Source organism: Papio anubis, chromosome 11 (assembly GCF_008728515.1).
Source record: "Papio anubis isolate 15944 chromosome 11, Panubis1.0, whole genome shotgun sequence".
Classification (NCBI taxonomy): domain Eukaryota; kingdom Metazoa; phylum Chordata; class Mammalia; order Primates; family Cercopithecidae; genus Papio; species Papio anubis.
Window position 1 is genome coordinate 102,836,834 of NC_044986.1, and position 22,450 is coordinate 102,859,283.

Here is a 22,450-nt window from a genome sequence, read left to right on the forward strand (position 1 = left end):
AGAGTTTCTCTTTCTCTTTGCTTTTCAACAGCTGGATAACAAAGTATCGTTGGTTGTTTCTTGTCCCTTCTCCTTCATCTCTTTATTTCTATTTATCCTGAACTTCTTGAATTTATAGTTTGATATCTTTTATTAACTCCTAACCATTACCTACAATTATGTCTTTGCCTTCAAATATGTCTGTGCTAGACTGTTTGATGTTGTTCCATAACTCTTACATGATCAGCTCATTAAATTTTGAACTACTTCTTTTCTTTGTTTCAGTTTGGAGAGTTGTCTTTTTTACCGACCTTCAAATTCACTGATTAATTTTTCAGTTATATTGAATCTACTGATGAGCCCATCCAACAAATTCTTCATCTTGATTGTTGCCTGGTTTATTTCTAGTATTTCCATTTGATTCTTTTTACATTTTCCACCCCTCTGATGGTATTCCCTATCTATTGCTCATCATGAATGGTGTTCACCTTTTCTCCTAGGCTCTTTAACATTTTGATTATAGTTCTTTCAAAGTCCTTATCTGATAGTTCCAAGATATGGGTCATCTTTGAGTCTGGTTCTGTTTATTGCTTTCTCTCCCAACAATAGATGTTTTTGCCTTGCCTTTTTGTCTGTCTTTTGTTTGGTTTTGTTTTGACATTTTAATTTCCTTTGAATATAAGTCAGTTTTTGCAAGCTAGAAAACAGAATCAACCTAACTCAATCTAGTCTTCTAGGGATCCAGGCTGAGTCTTGCAATCTTTAGCAGAATGCCATCATAATACTAGGTGCTAGCGCTAGGATTATAAACTCTAAATAAGAACCACTTATCTGCATTTTTCATTAGGAAACAGCCAAAAGTACAATCCTTAAAAGCATGATATACAGAACAGCTTGATATACAAAGGACAGAATGACCCAAATTGTATGCTGCCCAGTCTATTGGTGAACCAAATCAGAGCTCACTGAAGATTGGTAAACAGAGAAAGTGTTTATATTTTGAAAACTTGCTCTGTGGTTTGAAAAATTCCTGGATGCTGTCAATAAGAAAGCAAGTGAAAAATATAACAGATGTACTCTCACTGAAATTTGATTTTACCATCATTTTCCACTAGAACATGAAGGTAGAAATAAGTGTAGGAGATAAGATACTTACGTATTCTAAAAATAAATTACTTAGTAATTTTAAAAAGACATACTATATTCTTTCATTTGCTACAAGAAAAAATTGACAATGAAGACTATTTAAAAGAAGTGTTGAACTCTAAATAGGATGGTGAAGGCAACACATTCCATTACAGAATAACTTCCCATTTTTCCAGACAATGAACATTACTGTTCCTCCATGTTCCATATTCCTGGCGGAAAACCGTGTCGGGAGCTTTTTGTCAGGGTCAGGAGATGAAAAATAGACCGTGTCCTAATGAGCTGGTTGTAAGTCCAGATAACATATTTGGAATAGACCCATAAAATCTGGCCAATGTTTTATTAAACATCTGCAAACTACAGAATTCTTTAACCCTTAGACATAGTTTCTGCTCAGAATCTTAAAGCCGGGTGCAGTTCCACTGTGACTCCTCAGGGCTGAGGTGGGTGCTAGTCATCAAAGTCTGGAAGGTCATGGTAGGAGTCATCCTGGTAGCTTTTGGATGCATTCAGCAGGGACACCAAATTGCCAGTGATCAGAACTGGAACAACCTAGTCTGTCCCCACTTTGCTGATGTAGCCTGACAGCAGGAGGGAGCCTTTGATAATAGAAAGGTGCCAATCAAAAACAGCACAGTGGCGACTGCAATGGCCTTCTAAGGCATCTTAGGAAGGCCTTTTTTAAACCTTAGGAGGTCAGTGTAGCCATTGTGTGTGCTGGAGAGCCTTGAGATTTTACTTTACTACTAGGGATTCCAGTAGCCAAATTGGTATGGGATGGCATCATCACACGCTGACACAGCTACAGTTGGAGCAGCATGCCAGGCCACCTGTGCACCGAGAGCTCGCCCATGGTTAGCAGTGGGGATGCCAGAGGCCACATGGTACAACCTCCTAACATGGCTGGCACCATCCAGCCTGTTCCAGCCAGCTGCCTCATATTTCTGATTGAATGCTGGACATCATGTGTAGAATAGTAGAGATTGAAATAAATTGTATTCACACATGGAAATAACCTGTCTCTTATGAGACCATGGATACACACACCCATACACATATGTGTGTATACATATATGTGTGTGTGGGGGATGTGTATGACTACTGTGACAGGTTGGGCCAATCTAACCAAAGTTGAGGTGAGATTGGTTGTTGCTATGGTTACCTCTAGTGGACCACCGTCTTTTTTTTTTTTTTTTTAAATAATAAAAAAAAAGAGTCTGGCTCTGTCACCCAGGTTGGAGTGCAGTGGTGTGATCTCAGCTCACGGAAACATCTGTCTCGTGGATTCAGGCCATCCTCCCACGCAGCTGAGACTACAGGCACATGCCACTATGCCCAGCTAACTTTTGTATTTTTTTTTTTTTTTGAGATGGAGTCTCGCTTTGTCACCGAGGCTGGAGTGCAGTGGTGTGATCTCAGCTCACTGCAAGCTCTGCCTCCCAGGTTCACGCCATTCTCCTGCCTCAGCATCCCAAGTAGCTGGGACTACAGGCACCCGCCACCACACCCAGCTAATTTTTATGTATTTTTAGTAGAGACGGGGTTTCACCATGTTAGCCAGGATGGTCTGGATCTTTTGACCTCGTGATCTGCCCCCCTTGGCCTCCCAAAGTGCTGGGATTACAGGCGTGAGCCACCGCGCCCAGCCTAACTTTTGTATTTTTTATAGAGGTGGCATTTTGCCATATTGCCCAGGCTGTTCTCAAACTCCTGAGCTCAAGGGATCCTCCCACCTTGGCCCCCCAAAGTGCTGGGATTACCGGTGTAATCCATTGCACCAGGCGACAGTTCTGATATTCTTTTTGTGGAGGGTGTGTGACTAGCGTGGGAGCTGGGGTCACAGAGCGCTTTTCTCTGAATACCACTCTACCCTCAGCTTGTAGAAGAACTTGTCCACCTGTGCCACAGAGAAGATCTGCCTCCATGCTGTTATCCCTGCCTCAGTAGTGCATTGCTGTTGCTTGATGCTCCATGAGTGAAGGTAGAGAGGATTCTCTGCGGTTCTAATCCAAACTCGGACTTTCAGAAGTGTCATGTGCCCAGGCCCCAAAGGTGGACTTTCTTAGCATTCTTGCTCCTCTTCCCTGGGGCAGTTCACTCTGCCTTGTATCTGAAGTTGGTCTTGGGCAGGAGTTTCCTGTCCTTCCTGCAATAGTCGGACACCTCCACTTGGTATTGGCATAGAGTTGAAGGTCCAAGACAATTACCATTCCCCTTCCCCAGGGGAGCAAACTTTTTCTTCTTTTATTTTTCCCATTGACATAATATATCTCCATCTTTTTTTTTTTTTTTTTTTTGAGACGGAGTCTCGCTGTGTCGCCCAGGCTGGCGTGCAGTGGCGCGATCTTGGCTCACTGTAAGCTCCACCTCCCGGGTTCACGCCATTCTCCTGCCTCAGCCTCCTGAGTAGCTGGGACTACAGGCGCCCGCCACCATGCCCGGCTAATTTTTTGTATTTTTAGTAGAGACAGGGTTTCACTGTGTTAGCCAGGATGGTCTTGATCTCCTGACCTTGTGATCCGCCCACGTCGGCCTCGCAAAGTGCTGGGATTACAGGCGTGAGCTACTGTGCCCGGCTATCTCCATCTTTAAGTTGTGAACAAGAGACTGTGCTACCCACCCCAGCAGTTGAAAACTTCCTTCTGAGAAAGGAGTGGCCTGGGAGAAATAAATGGGATTTGATACCTAACACTTCTTCTCAGCATCAACCACTGATCACCTTCTTTGAGTCTGGTTGGCCAGAGAGTTTGCTTCCTCTCTCCCAGAGGCTTAAGACTTTCACATCCTAGGAAAGAAGGACCCAGGAAACGTGATTTTCCTGTAGTAGCAGCTGATCCCTTCCTCAAGTCTGCACCATCAACAGTGACTCTTCAAAATTGCTCTGCCCTCAGCTTTTCTCATGAGTATCTGGTAAGGGACACGAAAAAACATAACTTGTGAGTGAATGCAAGCTTCTCTTTTAACATGTGCCTCCAGCTACTTCAGACTGCCCTGCTCACCAACATTTGATCTTCAGAAGTTCTTTCTATTTTAGCTCATTCTTCTTACCAGCTTGTATTGAAGCTGGCATGGTGCTGCTTCCGCTATAGATGAGACCTATGAACTGTTCATGGGTCTCGTCTCTTCTCCGAGGGTCTTGTTCCTCTTTGGAATTTAGGTTACCTGAGTGTGACCCCAGCTCTCTGATGGGTTCAAGAAAAGTTGTGATTTTGTAGTTTATCTAGATTTTTCTTGTTTTTAATGTTGGAATGGCATTTTTTACTTCCTAAGTGGGAGCCAGGAGTCTGAATTTTTTAAATAAAATGGATACAGGGCCAGGCACAGAAGCTTATGCCCGTAATATTCCAGCACTTTGGAAGGCCCAGGCAGGAGGATTGCTTGAGCCCAGAAGTTTTAGACCAGCCTGGGTAACATAGCAAGACTTCTTCTCTACAAAAAATACAAAAATTAGCCGGGCATGGTGGTGCACACCTGTAGTTCCAGTTACTTGGGAGGCGGAGGTGGGAGGATCACTTGAGCTGGAGAGGTGGAGGTTGCAGTGAGCCAAGATCATGCCTCTGCACTCCAGCCTGAGCCATGAAGCAAGACTCTGTCTTGAAGAAAAAAACCCACAAAACTGATATATACTTATTATACAAAATTTGCTCAATGAAGAAATGCCAAAAGAAGAAAATTTTTAAGAAAATCCTGCCACCCAAAGATAATCACTGAAAACCTCTCTTCACCACCCTTTCAGACAAGTCTTGATACAGATTCTCATTTTCAACAGGATACAGATAACATCGTTCCATACCGTTGAATTTATATAATCAATTATATGTGCTATGTGTATTTCACCCCACAGAAGTAGCACAATTTACATAACCAATTCGTATCAATTTACCAGTGCCTTCCTGAGATATAGTTTCTTTCTTTTTTTTTTTTTTTTTTTTTTTTTTTTTTTTGTTTGCTGTTATAAACAATGACTTCCTCATGTTTGATAGACACATTCCTATCACTGAAGTGCCCTGGTCACAAATTTTTTGGAGTGAATAGTTTGACAGATGTGTATTCTGCTTTTGCATAGCTGACTTCCTGCAGTGAACACCTGAACACAAGATCTAGGATGGTCTAGAGCCAGGTGAGAAAGCCAGGCCCAGACAGACTTTTGTGGCCTTCTGAACCTTTAAGACAGGCTTAAGAGTTGCATATAGCCTGGATCAGCCTAAATCCTGTATGGCTTCACAGTCCAGTCATTCTACCAAGAAGCCTCAGAGCCCCTTGGCAAACATGGAGTGGCACCTTTGGGGACATCAAATGAGGAAAGTCTTGTCCTATTTTTGAAAGATTTGCCTACCTTAACAATTTTGTTAGAAGAAAATTCACAAGTGATATATGCAGATAAATGTTTTGTTTTGATTTTTGGCCCCTGTCATGACTAGTGTTTCAATGCACACAGCCTCATATCTTATTCTCAGTATTCCCAATTCTCAGTCTCTTCTCTCCAAATTGTAAGTGCATGAGGTTGGTCCTCATTTCATGTGTTTCTATCAGCTCCTCCACTCCCTGGCCACCTCCCACCCACTGGCACATTACTGGTGTTCAAAAGTAGTTATTTGCATGGCAGATTAAAAAATGTTAATATGAGAGTCAAAGTGATTGAGGTTTTAAAGAGGAAAGATCATTCTTCATCATGATGAGTCAGAAAGACTACTTTAGTGGTAATATAAATATATTCAATGATTTAAAGGATATAGAGGTAAAAGACAAAATACCTTTCATTAAGCCCAGAGAAAATGCCTAAGTTTCATAAGAGAGATGTTTGTGGAAATTAAATGTACTGACTCTTGATAAGAAAAAGAAAACAGAGATGTGAGAGTAGGATAAGGAATGTAGTCAATCTTATGGCAGTTAATAAACATAATTTGCTTCTTCTGTTAATACAAACCTTGGCTACTGATTCTAATTTAGAATAGTATTTTGTTAAATTTTTAAAAATATGACATAAATGCTTAAAAATAGGAAGCAAATTTAAGAATCATAACTTGTTATAAATGAACCTTTATTTCTTAATTTTGTGAATTTTTATAAATACATAAACAAATTCAAAAGAGAATGAGAAATATTTATAATAAATTATTTTAAATCACGGCCGGTAGTGGTGGCTCACACCTGTAATCCCAGCACTTTGGGAGGCCGAGGCGGGTGGATCACCTGAGGTCAGGAGTTCAAGACCAGCGTGGTCAACAAGGCAAAACCCCATCTCTAATAAAAATACAAAAAATCAGCCAGGTGTGGTGTCAGGCACCTGTAATCCCAGCTACTTTGGAGGCTGAGGCAGGAGAATCACTTGAACCCGGGAGGCAGAGGTTGCAGTGAGCTGAGATCTGTGCCATTGCACTCCAGCCTGGGCAACAAGAGTGAAACTCTGTCTCAAAAAAACACACTTTTTGTTAAATTACAATATGTTATTATCTTTACAATTATTTAATTTGTGTTTGTGTTTTCCTATTTAGGAAGTTAATTACTTTTATTTTAATATTAACATTCATTTTCACCTCAATCTATTATCAGTCCAGTGTTTGCACCTGTCAATGAAGTGAGCACATAAAGACTAGTGTGTGTATTCCAGAGAAAGTGGAAGGTCAGCAGCTGGCAAAACAAAATGACGGTTTAATGTGGACAGAGCCAGGATTCAATAGACCATGTTGCAGCAAAGTTGAAAGTTCAACTAGAACTGGAGAGCAAACACTCTAGTCTACATGTGATGCTTTTTTCTTTCTTTTTTTAATGAAAAGAGACGTTATCTTCATCATCATAGTAGTGTTGTCATTTGAAGAGATTGAATAATTATTTGCTTTACAGAAGATAGACTTTAGAACAGACTTATCTCTAGTTATTACACAGTTGATCATTATATGAGAGCTGGGAAAAGGGAGCCTTAAAAATTGGAACTAATTTTTACTGTACATAAATTTAAACAGAGTTTTTTTTTTTATAAGCATTCAATCACCGATGTAACTTTGAGTATAGTGAAATAAGTATATTAATGTCTTTCTACATGGAAACTTATTTTGTTCTACTGATTTATTTTCCTAATTTTCTGGGAATTAATTTTTAAAATTTGGGTTAACTTTTTTTTAGCATAATGGCAAATGTTCTCCCTGACCCTGGGCCTAGGGATCTTCCCCTGGTGATTTCCTCGGACTACTTACTGTTCATCAGATGGTAGTGAACTCACTGTCTGCCTGCTGTACGCTGGGCAAAGAGGTGGTTCAAGTGGTTTGTGCCCTTTGAGAACAAATAGGTCGAGGGATTCCAAAAAGTGTCCATTGCATGTCACTTTGGTGACCCCCACTTTTTTGATGCCAAGGAAGGCTAATGATAACTAAGACTTCTTGTTGCTTTTGTTAAGTTGGTGGTATTGTTTTTTTGGCTTTCTTTTTGGCTAGTTTACTGTCACATGGGTCTTGATAAGTGAGAGTCACTGTGCTTGTAGTGGTGGGTGATAGTTTCTTTTAAGAAGTTTGAGTTACTGTGTAGACAACTAAGGGAAGTGTTATTTGGGTAGTTATAGAACCACCAAAGGACTCTCCAGGCTTTTGGGTTCTGATGGAGTAGGAGTTAGAGTTTAGATACCTAAGGTAGGAAAAATGGGCAGGTTCAGGATTAAGTCAGTCCTGAGGGTTCTTCTATCAGGTAAATCAGAATGGCAAGTCAAGCAATCCCATTATTGGGTATATAACCAAAGGAATATAAATAATTCTGTTATAAAGATACATGCACGCAAGTGTTCATTGCAGCATTATTCACAATAGCAAAGACATAGAATCAACCCAAATGCCCATTAATGATAGACTGGATAAATAAAATGTGGTATATATACACCATGGAACTATGCAGCCATAAAAAGGAATGAGATCATGTCCTTTGCAGGGGCATGAATGGAGCTGAAAGTAGTTATCCTCAGCAAACTAATGCAGGAAGAGAAAACCAAACACCACATGTTCTTACTTCTAAGTGGGTGTTGAATGATGAGAACATGTGGACTATGGGAGGGAACGACACACAACTGGGGCCTGTTGGGGAGAGGCATAAGAAGAGGGAGAGCATCAGAAGTAATAACTAATGGATACTGAGCTTAATACCAAAGTGATGGATTGATCTGTGCAGCAAACCACCATGACACACATTTACCTATGTATCAAACCTGCACATCCTGCACATGTACCCCAGAGCTTAAAATAAAAGTTGAAGAAGAAAAAAATGCCAAGTTAGCCATGCCGGGGGTGTGGGCTTCCATCCCTGATCACATGCTTTTCTCTGACTATTAGTTTCATGAATGGCCTTATCCAAATCTTTAGCTTCAACCCACGTACTGAGGAATCCCAAATTATATATCTAGGATCAACCCATCTCTCAAATTCCAGGCCCTGTCTCAGTTGTTATGTTAGTCTGTTTTCATGCTGCTGATAAAGACATACCCGAGTCTGGGAAGAAGAGGTTTAATGGACTTTCAGTTCCACATAACTAGGGAGGCCTCACAATCATGGCAGAAGGCAAGGAGGAGCAAGTCATGTCTTACATGGATGGCAGCAGACAAAGAGAGAGCGTGTACAGAGAAATTCCCATTTTTAAAACCATCAGATCTTGTGAGACCCATTCGCTATCATGAGAACAGCATGGGAAAGACCCGCCACTATGATTCAATCATCTCCCACCAGGTCTCTCCCACAACACGTGGGAATTATGGGAGCTACAAGATGAGATTTGGGTGGGGACACAGAGCCAAACCAGTTGCCTATTACATGTTTTCATTCAAACAGGCCATGGGTACTTGAGACTCAAAGTGTTTTGGTAAATCTGAATTTATCAAAAACAAACAAACAAAAGGCTAGCACACAAAATTGTTCCAATTCTTATTGTTTGTTCTTAGTGAATAGGTTCATTTTCCATCTGCCTGCCCAAATGAGAAATTTCAGGCAGCTCTGTCCTCACTCAAAAAGTCCCCTAAATCTGACCTCTTTTGTAATTTATCTCAAATCTGCCTTCTCTACTTTAGCTCAATTTTGTTTTCTTTTGTATCTCCAGTGCTTAAACAATTCTTGGCATATAATAAGCATTCAGCAAATATTTATGGAGTGAACAAAGAGGAAAAGAAAAACACTTGGCCCTGCATGAAACAGTTAATTCAGGGAACAGATAAAAATTTAAAATATATTATTTCTATAAAAAATATTTTGGGAGACATTCAAGAGAAACTTTTTTCCATTAAGCAAGGACAGGCAGCTATGAAAAAGGAACAGTCTGAACCAAAGAACAATTTATTAAAAGGAACAAATAAAACTGAAAAAAAAAGACAATAGACAGGCTGAATAATAAAATTGACACAACTTAAGAATTAATAATCTGGAAGATAAAGTGAAGAAAATTTCCTAGAACATAGTGCAAAATGGCAGACAGAAATAACGAAAAAAGTTAAAATATGGAGGATAGATCCAAGAGATCTAGCACCTCTCTAATAGGATTTTTTTGAAAGCAAAACAGATACAATGGAAGTGAGACTATAATAAAATGCATTTTTTAAAAACTGGTATTATTAATAGGAAAATTGTTTTCAATGGGCTGCCGTGGTCTGATTGCAAATGCTACATATAAACACTGAATTATCTAAATTATGTAAGACAGTGAAGACTGCCAGGGGACTATGGTTGGCATATTGTAAGTCTCAGTTCTCTTTCTCAAAGCTGCAGAAAAGCCACATTGTTATGCATTAATTTGAAAATTTATATTTACCGTGTTTTATTTTCTTACCAGGTAAGCTATACAGCATCTGTTGGGACACATGAAGAAGAAAAGATGAAAATACCAGGATCTAAGGTGTAATAATGACTAATATGACCATTATTATGAACCTAGTTATTGTTTATATTAAAAAGTAGCAATTTGCTTAGAAAGTAGCAATGAGTTTGGAAGCTACACTGAGAATTAGCCTTATGAAGAGACAGAGGACCTGATTGCCTCATTAGTATGATTCTGTAGCACATCCCTGCCACATCCACGGAAGTCTCTCTCATTCATGATATGCCTACAATTCATCTATTAGGGATTCATTCCTTTTGCTGAAACTTCATCCTCTTGCAAAATATAAACATTATTGATAAATGGCATAAAGCTCTACTGTGAGTTGGTAAGATCCTTTCTTGAGAACTGTTTTGATAGAAGGAGGAAATGAGTAACTGGGGGAAGCTGCTTCCTATGACAAAGAGATGGAGAGACTACAGTAAGTGAAAGAAAACACAATTTACAAAACACAATATACAATTTAGAAAAAGGGGCAGCTTGTGCGGCTGATGAAGATAAATCTTGGTTGCTTTGTAATATTGTTTAGAGCTAACTGCTTCTAAGTTCACCATTTACAGGAAATAGAGGCATGGGATTTTAAACCGTTTCTATGTTTGGTAATTTACAAGTAAATATAACTCATTGTTCTCTTGAAAAGAAATTTTTTTTTTGAGACGGGGTCTCGTTCTGTCATCCAGGCTGAAGTGCGGTGACGTGATCACAGCTCACTGCAGCTTTGACTTCCTGGGCTTATGTAATTCTCCCTTCTCAGCCTTCCAAGTAGCTGGGAGTACAGGTGCACACCACCATGCCTTGCTAATTTTTAATTTTTTGTAGAGACAAGGTCCCACTATATTGCCCAATCTGGTCTAAAACTCCTAGGCTCAAGCCATCCTTCCACTTTGGCTTCCCAAAATGTTGGGATTACAGGTGTGAGTCACCGTGCCCTGCCTCAAATTATTTTTGATAGTACTTAGAATATATATACTATTTACAGAAATAGTGTTTTCAGATTTATGGAGAAACAAGATATATTGTTTGTGTAATTAACTTTGTGATATATTTTCTATTGAAAGGTTGAAGACAAACAAGCTTTGGAGTCTCAAATAGAAGCATTAAAGGCAAATTTAGAGAACGAGAAAAAGAAGGTGGAAAGGTACTGGTAACAGAGTGAAAGGCACTGGTAATGAGACATAATGTGCATTTGTAACTAATACAATATTTAACCATCTGTAAATTTATTATAGGTTTAGGAAGGAAGCGGAACGACTAAGCAAAAACTGGGAAAAGAGATTCTTTATTCTCAGGAACAGGTATGGTGTGATATATACAAATTATATTTCTAAAAACGTGACTAATCATCCTTTAAGGAAGTTGTGAACCTTGCAATTTTTTTACATATTAATGTTAAATCACCTCATATACTTCTACAAGAAATGCAAAATAATTGGTCTAAAATAGAAGAGTAATCAAAATCACTGAGAAGTGAAATCGTTCAAGGTGTTTTCATTCCCTCTCTGTGTTTCTGTTTTAAAAAATCAGAAGGACAGACAGACTCTCTTAATACCTGGTTTAATCAGACCTATTTAGTCATCTTCTTTCATAGGGCTGTTAAAACCTTTTCCTGCTCATTTGCACACAATGATATGTAACTAGTTTGTATTGTCTTTATAAAGTTGCTTTATATATCAGATCCTCTACCAGACACAACAGCTCCAATTCCTCAACCTCTCAGATCTATTTTTCATTCACATAAACATTTTATTTCTCTTCCCAATATCCTCTTTGCCTTTTTCAAAATGGAGAAAGTGAAACTGTAAAATTCTGAAAAGGACAAAAACGATGCATATCGAAAAAATGCTTATTTTTTCCCTTACCCTAACATGTTAACATGAAAAATCTGTCTTCTGTTTAGTTGTGTTCTGCCATAATTTCCCCCAGATTCTCTTCCTTAACACGTGTGGGAAGTTCTTTTGCAATATTCTTTCACAGTCAAGCATCATCCAGGCACGATGGATTTAATGTTGGTCTGATGGAGGCCATCGGAGGTCAAACTTGAAGCTTACACGTAAGATCTTGGAATGGCAATGCCCTACGTTTGCACTGTTTTTCATAAGCACACACTATGGATTTTGTCTGTATAAACTTCTATACCTGGCTATGTATATTATATGGGAATAATTCATCCTAAGTGAGGGGGCACAAAGAATCCACGCCAAGGCAGAAAAAACACAGGATTGAGAGCAAAAACACCTTGTAGTAAAATGTTCTGCCTTGTTCTGTTTGGTGCTGAAATGATCTCCTACCTGTGTTTCATGTATGTGCTGAAAAGCATTTTGTGCTGTGTAAAATGTGCATATTAACACCTGCCCTGTCTCACATAGTTATTTAAGAACAGAATGTAGATACATGTGAGACAAAAGAAAATGTAAATATGCACTTTATTTCATTTCCCTGCACATAGGTTTTGGATTATCTCTAGAGCTGAATAAAATGACTTTCCCTTATTTATTTCCTTAGGGTTCACTTTCATCCGTAAGATTTACCTTGTCTCTGACCCTACAGGATTTCCCCTATTCTTCAATGATGATTTACGAGAATGTATCAGTTTTACTTTTTTTTTTTTTTTTTTTGAGAGGGAGTTTTTGCTCTTGTTGCCCAGGCTAGAGTGCAGTGGCGCAATCTCGGCTCACTGGAACCTCTGTCTCCTGGGTTCAAGTGATTCTCTGGCCTCAGCCTTCTGAGTAGCCAGGATTACAGGCGCCCACTACCACGCCTGCCTAATTTTCTTTTTTGTATTTTTAGTAGAGATGGAATTTAAAGTTTTACTTCTAATTGATTTTCTATTAACCAAGATGTTGACAATCATATTAATCATTTTGGTCTCTGCAGACTTTATGTTGATATCTAAATATTTAGGAAAGCAGAAGTATTTATTACTATACACCTTCTATGTTTTCTCATTTAACCAACTAATTGGGACATTGTAGATTATATCTCTCTACTTAGGCTGCAGCTCCAATTATTAATTCAATGTGGCATGTACAGCACCATAGAGAGTGCATTTGTACAGAGTACTTCATCGTGGTATGGTATGGAGATTAATTGTGCAGCCACAGACTTACGTGGGCTAACATGGTAATTTCATTTTACTGTAACTGATCCTAGATTAGATGCACTCATTTTTGTTTAGTAGAGGAAAAACCTCACCTTAGCCAGTCAAGATCAGACTCCAACTCAATGATTTCTCAGTCAATTCATGATTTATATTGGGTCCCAGTCCAATTCAGGGTTTCATTTCCAAGCTCCTTTCCAACTCTGCCGAGTTCTTATTTCCAGGAAGATTGAATGTGAGCAGTGCTGACAAGGGCGGGGATAATTCTTCCTCTTGGTGTGCCAAGCCAGGTGCAGCTGCTGATGTCATCATTATTGCACAAACAGTATGCAGGTGTGGCACATCAGCTTTGGAACATGTCCCTACCTGGCTAATGCCACAGTGACGCCACTGTTCCCACCTCCACCCCAGGCAGCAATCCCCATGCATCCACCTGAGCCACCCTCTGTTCTGCCTGATGGGCTCCAGGCCAGATGGATTCACTTTTGCCCACTACGCTTACCAAGCACATAAATGTTACAGGTGGCTCCCGTGCCACTCTGGCTTGTATGTATAGAAGAGGTCCGTGCACACATCCCTTCTCCTGCCCTCCCCTCCTCTCCCCACCCGCCTCAACTCAGAGCGCTAGATTGCCATACCAGAGGGACTGCAAACATCAGAAATCTAGATAGGGCATGCAAGGTGAAGGCCCACTCTGCTCATGTAGTCCCCTCACCTTGGAACCCGCTGTAAACAGAAACTCTACACTGCTCCTTACTTCAACAAAGTGAACACCTGTGTCCTCACTACACAGGTAAAGAAAGAAGGAATTAGCAGTAGCTTCATGGTCCCTGTTGCCCATCCAGCGCCTGTCACCTCTCCTCCCAATTAGCAAATATTCTGAACTGAATGCTTATCATTCCCTTGGGGAAAGTTTTCAATAACATTCAATTTGTCCTAAAAATTGGGCTATTTTCAGTTTCTTCTAATCAGTTCAATAATTTATGTTGTCTTTTATGTTTGGGAATTTTCTTATTTCACTGAATTGTCTAATTTATTGATATAAAGTTATTCATAATATCATATTATATATATAAATGACAGTCATGTGTCACTTAATGACAGGGATGCATTCTGAGAAACGTGTCATTAGGCAATTTCATCGTTGTGTGAGCATCTTAGAGTGTGCTTACAAACCTAGATGGCATAGGCTACCACACGCCTAGGCTATATGGTATAGCCTATTGCTCCTAGGCCGCAAACCTGCACAGCAGGAGACTGTAACTGAATACTGTAAGCAATTGTAACACAATGGTAAGTGTTTATGCATCTAAATATACCTAAACATAGAAAAGATACAGTGAAAGTGCAGTATAAAAGATAAAGAATGGTCCACCTGTATAAGGCACTCACCATGAATGGAGGGTGCAGGAGTGGAAGTTGCTCGGGTGAGCCAGTGGTGAGTGAATGTGAAGGCCTAGGACATTACCATACACTAATGTAGATTTTGTAAACACTAGACACCCAGACTACACTAGATTTACAAAAATATATATATATATTTTTTCAATAACCAGTCAGCCTTGGCTTACTGTAATTTTTTTACTTTATAAACTTTCTAATTTTTAAAACTTTTTGGAGGGGGCGGAGCAAGATGGCCGAATAGGAACAGCTCCAGTCTCCAACTCCCAGCGCCAGCGACACAGAAGACCGGTGATTTCTGCATTTTCAACTGAGGTACTGGGTTCATCTCACTGGGGAGTGCCGGACGATCGGTGCTGGTCAGCTGCTGCAGCCCGACCAGCGAGAGCTGAAGCAGGGCCAGGCATCGCCTCACCTGGGAAGCGCAAGGGGGAAGGGAATCCCTTTTCCTAGCCAGGGGAACTGAGACACACAACACCTGGAAAATTGGGTAACTCCCACCCCAATATTGCGCTTTAAGCAAACAGGCACACCAGGAGATCATATCCCACACCTGGCCGGGAGGGTCCCACGCCCACGGAGCCTCCCTCATTGCTAGCACAGCAGTCTGTGATCTACCGGCAAGGCAGCAGCGAGGCTGGGGGAGGGGCGCCCGCCATTGCTGAGGCTTAAGTAGGTAAACAAAGCTGCTGGGAAGCTCCAACTGGGTGGAGCTCACAGCAGCTCAAGGAAACCTGCCTGTCTCTGTAGACTCCACCTCTGGGGACAGGGCACAGCTACACAACAACAACAACAACAACAAAGCAGCAGAAACCTCTGCAGACACAAACGACTCTGTCTGACAGCTTTGAAGAGAGCAGTGGATCTCCCAACACGGAGGCTGAGATCTGAGAATGGACAGACTGCCTGCTCAAGTGGGTCCCTGACCCCTGAGTAGCCTAACTGGGAGACATCCCCCACTAGGGGCAGTCTGACACCCCACACCTCACAGGGTGGAGTACACCCCTGAGAGGAAGCTTCCAAAGCAAGAATCAGACAGGTACACTCGCTGTTCAGAAATATTCTATCTTCTGCAGCCTCTGCTGCTGATACCCAGGCAAACAGGGTCTGGAGTGGACCTCAAGCAATCTCCAACAGACCTACAGCTGAGGGTCCTGACTGTTAGAAGGAAAACTATCAAACAGGAAGGACACCTACACCAAAACCCCATCAGTACAGCACCATCATCAAAGACCAGAGGCAGATAAAACCACAAAGATGGGGAAAAAGCAGGGCAGAAAAGCTGGAAATTCAAAAAATAAGAGCACATCTCCCCCGGCAAAGGAGCGCAGCTCATCGCCAGCAACGGATCAAAGCTGGACGGAGAATGACTTTGACGAGATGAGAGAAGAAGGCTTCAGTCCATCAAATTTCTCAGAGCTAAAGGAGGAATTACGTACCCAGCGCAAAGAAACTAAAAATCTTGAAAAAAAAGTGGAAGAATTGACGGCTAGACTAATTAATGCAGAGAAGGTCATAAACGAAATGAAAGAGATGAAAACCATGACACGAGAAATACGTGACAAATGCACAAGCTTCAGTAACCGACTCGATCAACTGGAAGAAAGAGTATCAGCGATTGAGGATCAAATGAATGAAATGAAGCGAGAAGAGAAACCAAAAGAAAAAAGAAGAAAAAGAAATGAACAAAGCCTGCAAGAAGTATGGGATTATGTAAAAAGACCAAATCTACGTCTGATTGGGGTGCCTGAAAGTGAGGGGGAAAATGGAACCAAGTTGGAAAACACTCTTCAGGATATCATCCAGGAGAACTTCCCCAACCTAGTAGGGCAGGCCAACATTCAAATCCAGGAAATACAGAGAACGCCACAAAGATACTCCTCGAGAAGAGCAACTCCAAGACACATAATTGCCAGATTCACCAAAGTTGAAATGAAGGAAAAAATCTTAAGGGCAGCCAGAGAGAAAGGTCGGGTTACCCACAAAGGGAAGCCCATCAGACTCACAGCAGATCTCTCGGCAGAAACTCTCTAAGCCAGAAGAGAGTGGGGGCCAATATTCAACATTCTTAAAGAAAAGAATTTTCAACCCAGAATTTCATATCCAGCCAAACTAAGTTTCATAAGTGAAGGAGAAATCAAATCCTTTACAGATAAGCAAATGCTTAGAGATTTTGTCACCACTAGGCCTGCCTTACAAGAGACCCTGAAGGAGGCACTTAACATGGAAAGGAACAACCGGTACCAGCCATTGCAAAAACATGCCAAAATGTAAAGACCATCGAGGCTAGGAAGAAACTGCATCAACTAACGAGCAAAATAACCAGTTAATATCATAATGGCAGGATCAAGTTCACACATAACAATCTTAACCTTAAATGTAAATGGACTAAATGCTCCAATTAAAAGACACAGACTGGCAAACTGGATAAAGAGTCAAGACCCATCAGTCTGCTGTATTCAGGAGACCCGTCTCACACGCAGAGACATACATAGGCTCAAAATAAAGGGATGGAGGAAGATTTACCAAGCAAATGGAGAACAAAAAAAAGCAGGGGTTGCAATCCTAGTCTCTGATAAAACAGACTTTAAACCATCAAAGATCAAAAGAGACAAAGAAGGCCATTACATAATGGTCAAGGGATCAATTCAACAGGAAGAGCTAACTATCCTAAATATATATGCACCCAATACAGGAGCACCCAGATTCATAAAGCAAGTCCTTAGAGACTTACAAAGAGACTTAGACTCCCATACAATAATAATGGGAGACTTCAACACTCCACTGTCAACATTAGACAGATCAACAAGACAGAAAGTTAACAAGGATATCCAGGAATTGAACTCATCTCTGCAGCAAGCAGACCTAATAGACATCTATAGAACTCTCCACCCCAAATCAACAGAATATACATTCTTCTCAGCACCACATCATACTTACTCCAAAATTGACCATATAATTGGAAGTAAAGCACTCCTCAGCAAATGTACAAGAACAGAAATTATAACAAACTGTCTCTCAGACCACAGTGCAATCAAACTAGAACTCAGGACTAAGAAACTCAATCAAAACCGCTCAACTACATGGAAACTGAACAACCTGCTCCTGAATGACTACTGGGTACATAACGAAATGAAGGCAGAAATAAAGATGTTCTTTGAAACCAATGAGAACAAAGATACAACATACCAGAATCTCTGGGACACATTTAAAGCAGTGTGTAGAGGGAAATTTATAGCACTAAATGCCCACAAGAGAAAGCAGGAAAGATCAAAAATTGACACTCTAACATCGCAATTAAAAGAACTAGAGAAGCAAGAGCAAACACATTCGAAAGCTAGCAGAAGGCAAGAAATAACTAAGATCAGAGCAGAACTGAAGGAGATAGAGACACAAAAAACCCTCCAAAAAATCAATGAATCCAGGAGTTGGTTTTTTGAAAAGATCAACAAAATTGACAGACCACTAGCAAGACTAATAAAGAAGAAAAGAGAGAAGAATCAAATCGACGCAATTAAAAATGATAAAGGGGATATCACCACCGACCCCACAGAAATACAAACTACCATCAGAGAATACTATAAACACCTCTACGCAAATAAACTGGAAAACCTAGAAGAAATGGATAATTTCCTGGACACTTACACTCTTCCAAGACTAAACCAGGAAGAAGTTGAATCCCTGAATAGACCAATAGTAGGCTCTGAAATTGAGGCAATAATTAATAGGCTACCAACCAAAAAAAGTCCAGGACCAGATGGATTCACAGCTGAATTCTACCAGAGGTATAAGGAGGAGTTGGTACCATTCCTTCTGAAACTATTCCAATCAATAGAAAAAGAGGGAATCCTCCCTAACTCATTTTATGAGGCCAACATCATCCTGATACCAAAGCCTGGCAGAAACACAACAAAAAAAGAGAATTTTAGACCAATATCCCTGATGAACATCGATGCAAAAATCCTCAATAAAATACTGGCAAACCGGATTCAGCAACACATCAAAAAGCTTATCCACCATGATCAAGTGGGCTTCATCCCTGGGATGCAAGGCTGGTTCAACATTCGCAAATCAATAAACATAATCCAGCATATAAACAGAACCAAAGACAAGAACCACATGATTATCTCAATAGATGCAGAAAAGGCTTTTGACAAAATTCAACAGCCCTTCATGCTAAAAACGCTCAATAAATTCGGTATTGATGGAACGTACCTCAAAATAATAAGAGCTATTTATGACAAACCCACAGCCAATATCATACTGAATGGGCAAAAACTGGAAAAATTCCCTTTGAAAACTGGCACAAGACAGGGATGCCCTCTCTCACCACTCCTATTCAACATAGTGTTGGAAGTTCTGGCTAGGGCAATTAGGCAAGAGAAAGAAATCAGGGGTATTCAGTTAGGAAAAGAAGAAGTCAAATTGTCCCTGTTTGCAGATGACATGATTGTATATTTAGAAAACCCCATTGTCTCAGCCCAAAATCTCCTTAAGCTGATAAGCAACTTCAGCAAAGTCTCAGGATACAAAATTAATGTGCAAAAATCACAAGCATTCTTATACACCAATAACAGACAAACACAGAGCCAAATCATGAATGAACTTCCATTCACAATTGCTTCAAAGAGAATCAAATACCTAGGAATCCAGCTTACAAGGGATGTGAAGGACCTCTTCAAGGAGAACTACAAACCACTGCTCAGTGAAATAAAAGAGGACACAAACAAATGGAAGAACATACCATGCTCATGGATAGGAAGAATCAATATCGTGAAAATGGCCATACTGCCCAAGGTAATTTATAGATTCAATGCCATCCCCATCAAGCTACCAATGAGTTTCTTCACAGAATTGGAAAAAACTGCTTTAAAGTTCATATGGAACCAAAAAAGAGCCCGCATCTCCAAGACAATCCTAAGTCAAAAGAACAAAGCTGGAGGCATCACGCTACCTGACTTCAAACTATACTACAAGGCTACAGTAACCAAAACAGCATGGTACTGGTACCAAAACAGAGATATAGACCAATGGAACAGAACAGAGTCCTCAGAAATAATACCACACATCTACAGCCATCTGATCTTTGACAAACCTGAGAAAAACAAGAGATGGGGAAAGGATTCCCTATTTAATAAATGGTGCTGGGAAAATTGGCTAGCCATAAGTAGAAAGCTGAAACTGGATCCTTTCCTTACTCCTTATACGAAAATTAATTCAAGATGGATTAGAGACTTAAATGTTAGACCTAATACCATAAAAATCCTAGAGGAAAACCTAGGTAGTACCATTCAGGACATAGGCATGGGCAAAGACTTCATGTCTAAAACACCAAAAGCAACGGCAGCAAAAGGTAAAATTGACAAATGGGATCTAATTAAACTAAAGAGCTTCTGCACAGCAAAAGAAACTACCATCAGAGTGAACAGGCAACCTACAGAATGGGAGAAAATTTTTGCAATCTACTCATCTGACAAAGGGCTAATATCCAGAACCTACAAAGAACTCAAACAAATTTACAAGAAAAAAACAAACAACCCCATCAAAAAGTGGGCAAAGGATATGAACAGACATTTCTCAAAAGAAGACATTCATACAGCCAACAGACATATGAAAAAATGCTTATCATTACTGGCCATCAGAGAAATGCAAATCAAAACCACAATGAGATACCATCTCACACCAGTTAGAATGGCGATCATTAAAAAGTCAGGAAACAACAGGTGCTGGAGAGGATGTGGAGAAATAGGAACACTTTTACACTGTTGGTGGGATTGTAAACTAGTTCAACCATTATGGAAAACAGTATGGCGATTCCTCAAGGATCTAGAACTAGATGTACCATATGACCCAGCCATCCCATTACTGGGGATATAGCCAAAGGATTATAAATTATGCTGCTATAAAGACACATGCACACGTATGTTTATTGCAGCACTATTCACAATAGCAAAGACTTGGAATCAACCCAAATGTCTATCAGTGACAGATTGGATTAAGAAAATGTGGCACATATACACCATGGAATACTATGCAGCCATAAAAAAGGATGAGTTTGCGTCCTTTGTAGGGACATGGATGCAGCTGGAAACCATCATTCTTAGCAAACTATCACAAGAACAGAAAACCAAACACCGCATGTTCTCACTCATAGGTGGGAACTGAACAATGAGATCACTTGGACTCAGGAAGGGGAACATCACACACCGGGGCCTATCATGGGGAGGGGGGAGTGGGGAGGGATTGCATTGGGAGTTATACCTGATGTAAAAGACGAGTTGATGGGTGCAGCAGACCAACATGGCACAAGTATACATATGTAACAAACCTGCATGTTATGCACATGTACCCTACAACTTAAAGTATAATAATAATAAATAAATTTAAAAAAAAAAACAAAAAAAAAACTTTTTGACTCTTACATAATAACACAGCTTTAAACACATACATATTGTACAGCTATATAAGATTATTTTTTCACATGCTGGTGCACACCTGTAGTCCCAGCTACGTGGCAGCCTGACAGGTGGGAGGATCACTTGAGCCCAGGAGGCTGAGGCTGCAGTAAGTTGGGATCATGCCTTGCACTCCAACCTGGGTGACAGAGTGAGACCCTGTCTCAAATATATGTGTATAATTTTTTCCTTTATATTCTTATTCTTTAAGCTTTTGTCTGTGTTTAAACTTTTTTATTTTTATTTTTTACTTTTTAAACTTTTTTGTTAAAAGCTAAGATACAAACACATACACTAGCCTAGGCCTACACAGGGTCGGGATTGTCAAGATGTTACTAGGCAGTGAGAACTTTTCAGCTCCATTATAATCTTGTGGGACCACCATTGTATATTCAGTCCGTCGTTGACTGAACATCATTATGCAGTGCATTACTGTATCTGTAAGATCTGGTGATGTCCCTTTTTCTTTCCTGATATTTGTGTTTCATTCCCGAGAATTTGTGTTTTTCTCCTCTTTTCTTAGTCTGTTGGGAGTTACCAATTTTGTGTTATTTATTTCAAAGAAATAATTGCCTTTGCTGAACTTTTCTCATATGTCTTTTCATTGACTTTTTAAAATTTTAATTTTAATTAAAAAACGTTTTTTTCCTTTCTAACTTTTATTTTAGGTCAGGGGTATGTGTGCAGGTTTGTTACATGGGTAACTTGCATGTCATAGGGGTTTGGTGTACAGATAATTTTGTCACCCAGGTAATCAGCATAGTACCTGATAGGTAGTATTTCAATCCTCACTCTCTTCCAAACCTCCACCCTCAAGTAGGCACTGATGTCTGTTGTTCCCATCTTTGTGTCTATGTGTACTCATTGTTTTGACTCACTTATAAGTGTGAACATGGGGTATTTGGTTTTCGGTTCCTGTGTTAGTTCGTTTAGGATAATGGCCTCCAGCTCCATCCACATTGCTGCAAAGGACATGATTTCTTCTTTTCTATGACGGTGCAGTATTCCATCATGTATATGTACCATATTTTTTTATCCAGTTTACCATTGGTGGGCATCTAGGTTGATTTCATGTCTTTGCTATTGTGAACAGCGCTGCAATGAACATACGTGTGCATGTGTCCGTATGGTAGGACAATTTATACTCCTTTGGGTATATACTCAGCAGTGGAGTTGCTGGATCAAAGAGTAGCTCTATTTTAAGTTCTTTGAGAAATCTCAGACTGATTTCCACAGTGGCTGAACTATTTACATTCCCATCAACAGTGTGCAAGGGTCCCCGTTTCTCCACATCCTCACCATCACTTGTTATCTTTTGTCTTTCTGGTAATAGCCATTCCAACAGGAGTGAGGTGATATCTTATTGTGGTGTTGATTTGCGTTTTTCTGATTATGAGTGATATTGAGCAGTTTTTCATATACTTGGCCATTTGTGTGTCTTCTTTGGGGAAATGGCTATTCAGTTCCTTTGTCCATTTTAAAATCGGGTTGTTTTCTTGCTGTTAAACTGAGTTTCTTATATATTTTGGAT

The 22,450-nt window shown here is 40.1% G+C and overlaps 1 protein-coding gene across 1 annotated transcript in view; it reads left to right on the plus strand.

The window, feature by feature from the left end:
- C11H10orf67 (chromosome 11 C10orf67 homolog) overlaps positions 1 to 22,450 on the plus strand; it is a 140,447-nt gene that overhangs the window by 75,693 nt on the left and 42,304 nt on the right. The window contains exons 11-13 of the mRNA XM_017962595.2: positions 9,922 to 9,984; positions 11,025 to 11,104; positions 11,196 to 11,261. Coding sequence (XP_017818084.1) covers positions 9,922 to 9,984; positions 11,025 to 11,104; positions 11,196 to 11,261 — 209 coding nt within the window. The remainder of the gene's footprint in view (positions 1 to 9,921; positions 9,985 to 11,024; positions 11,105 to 11,195; positions 11,262 to 22,450) is intronic.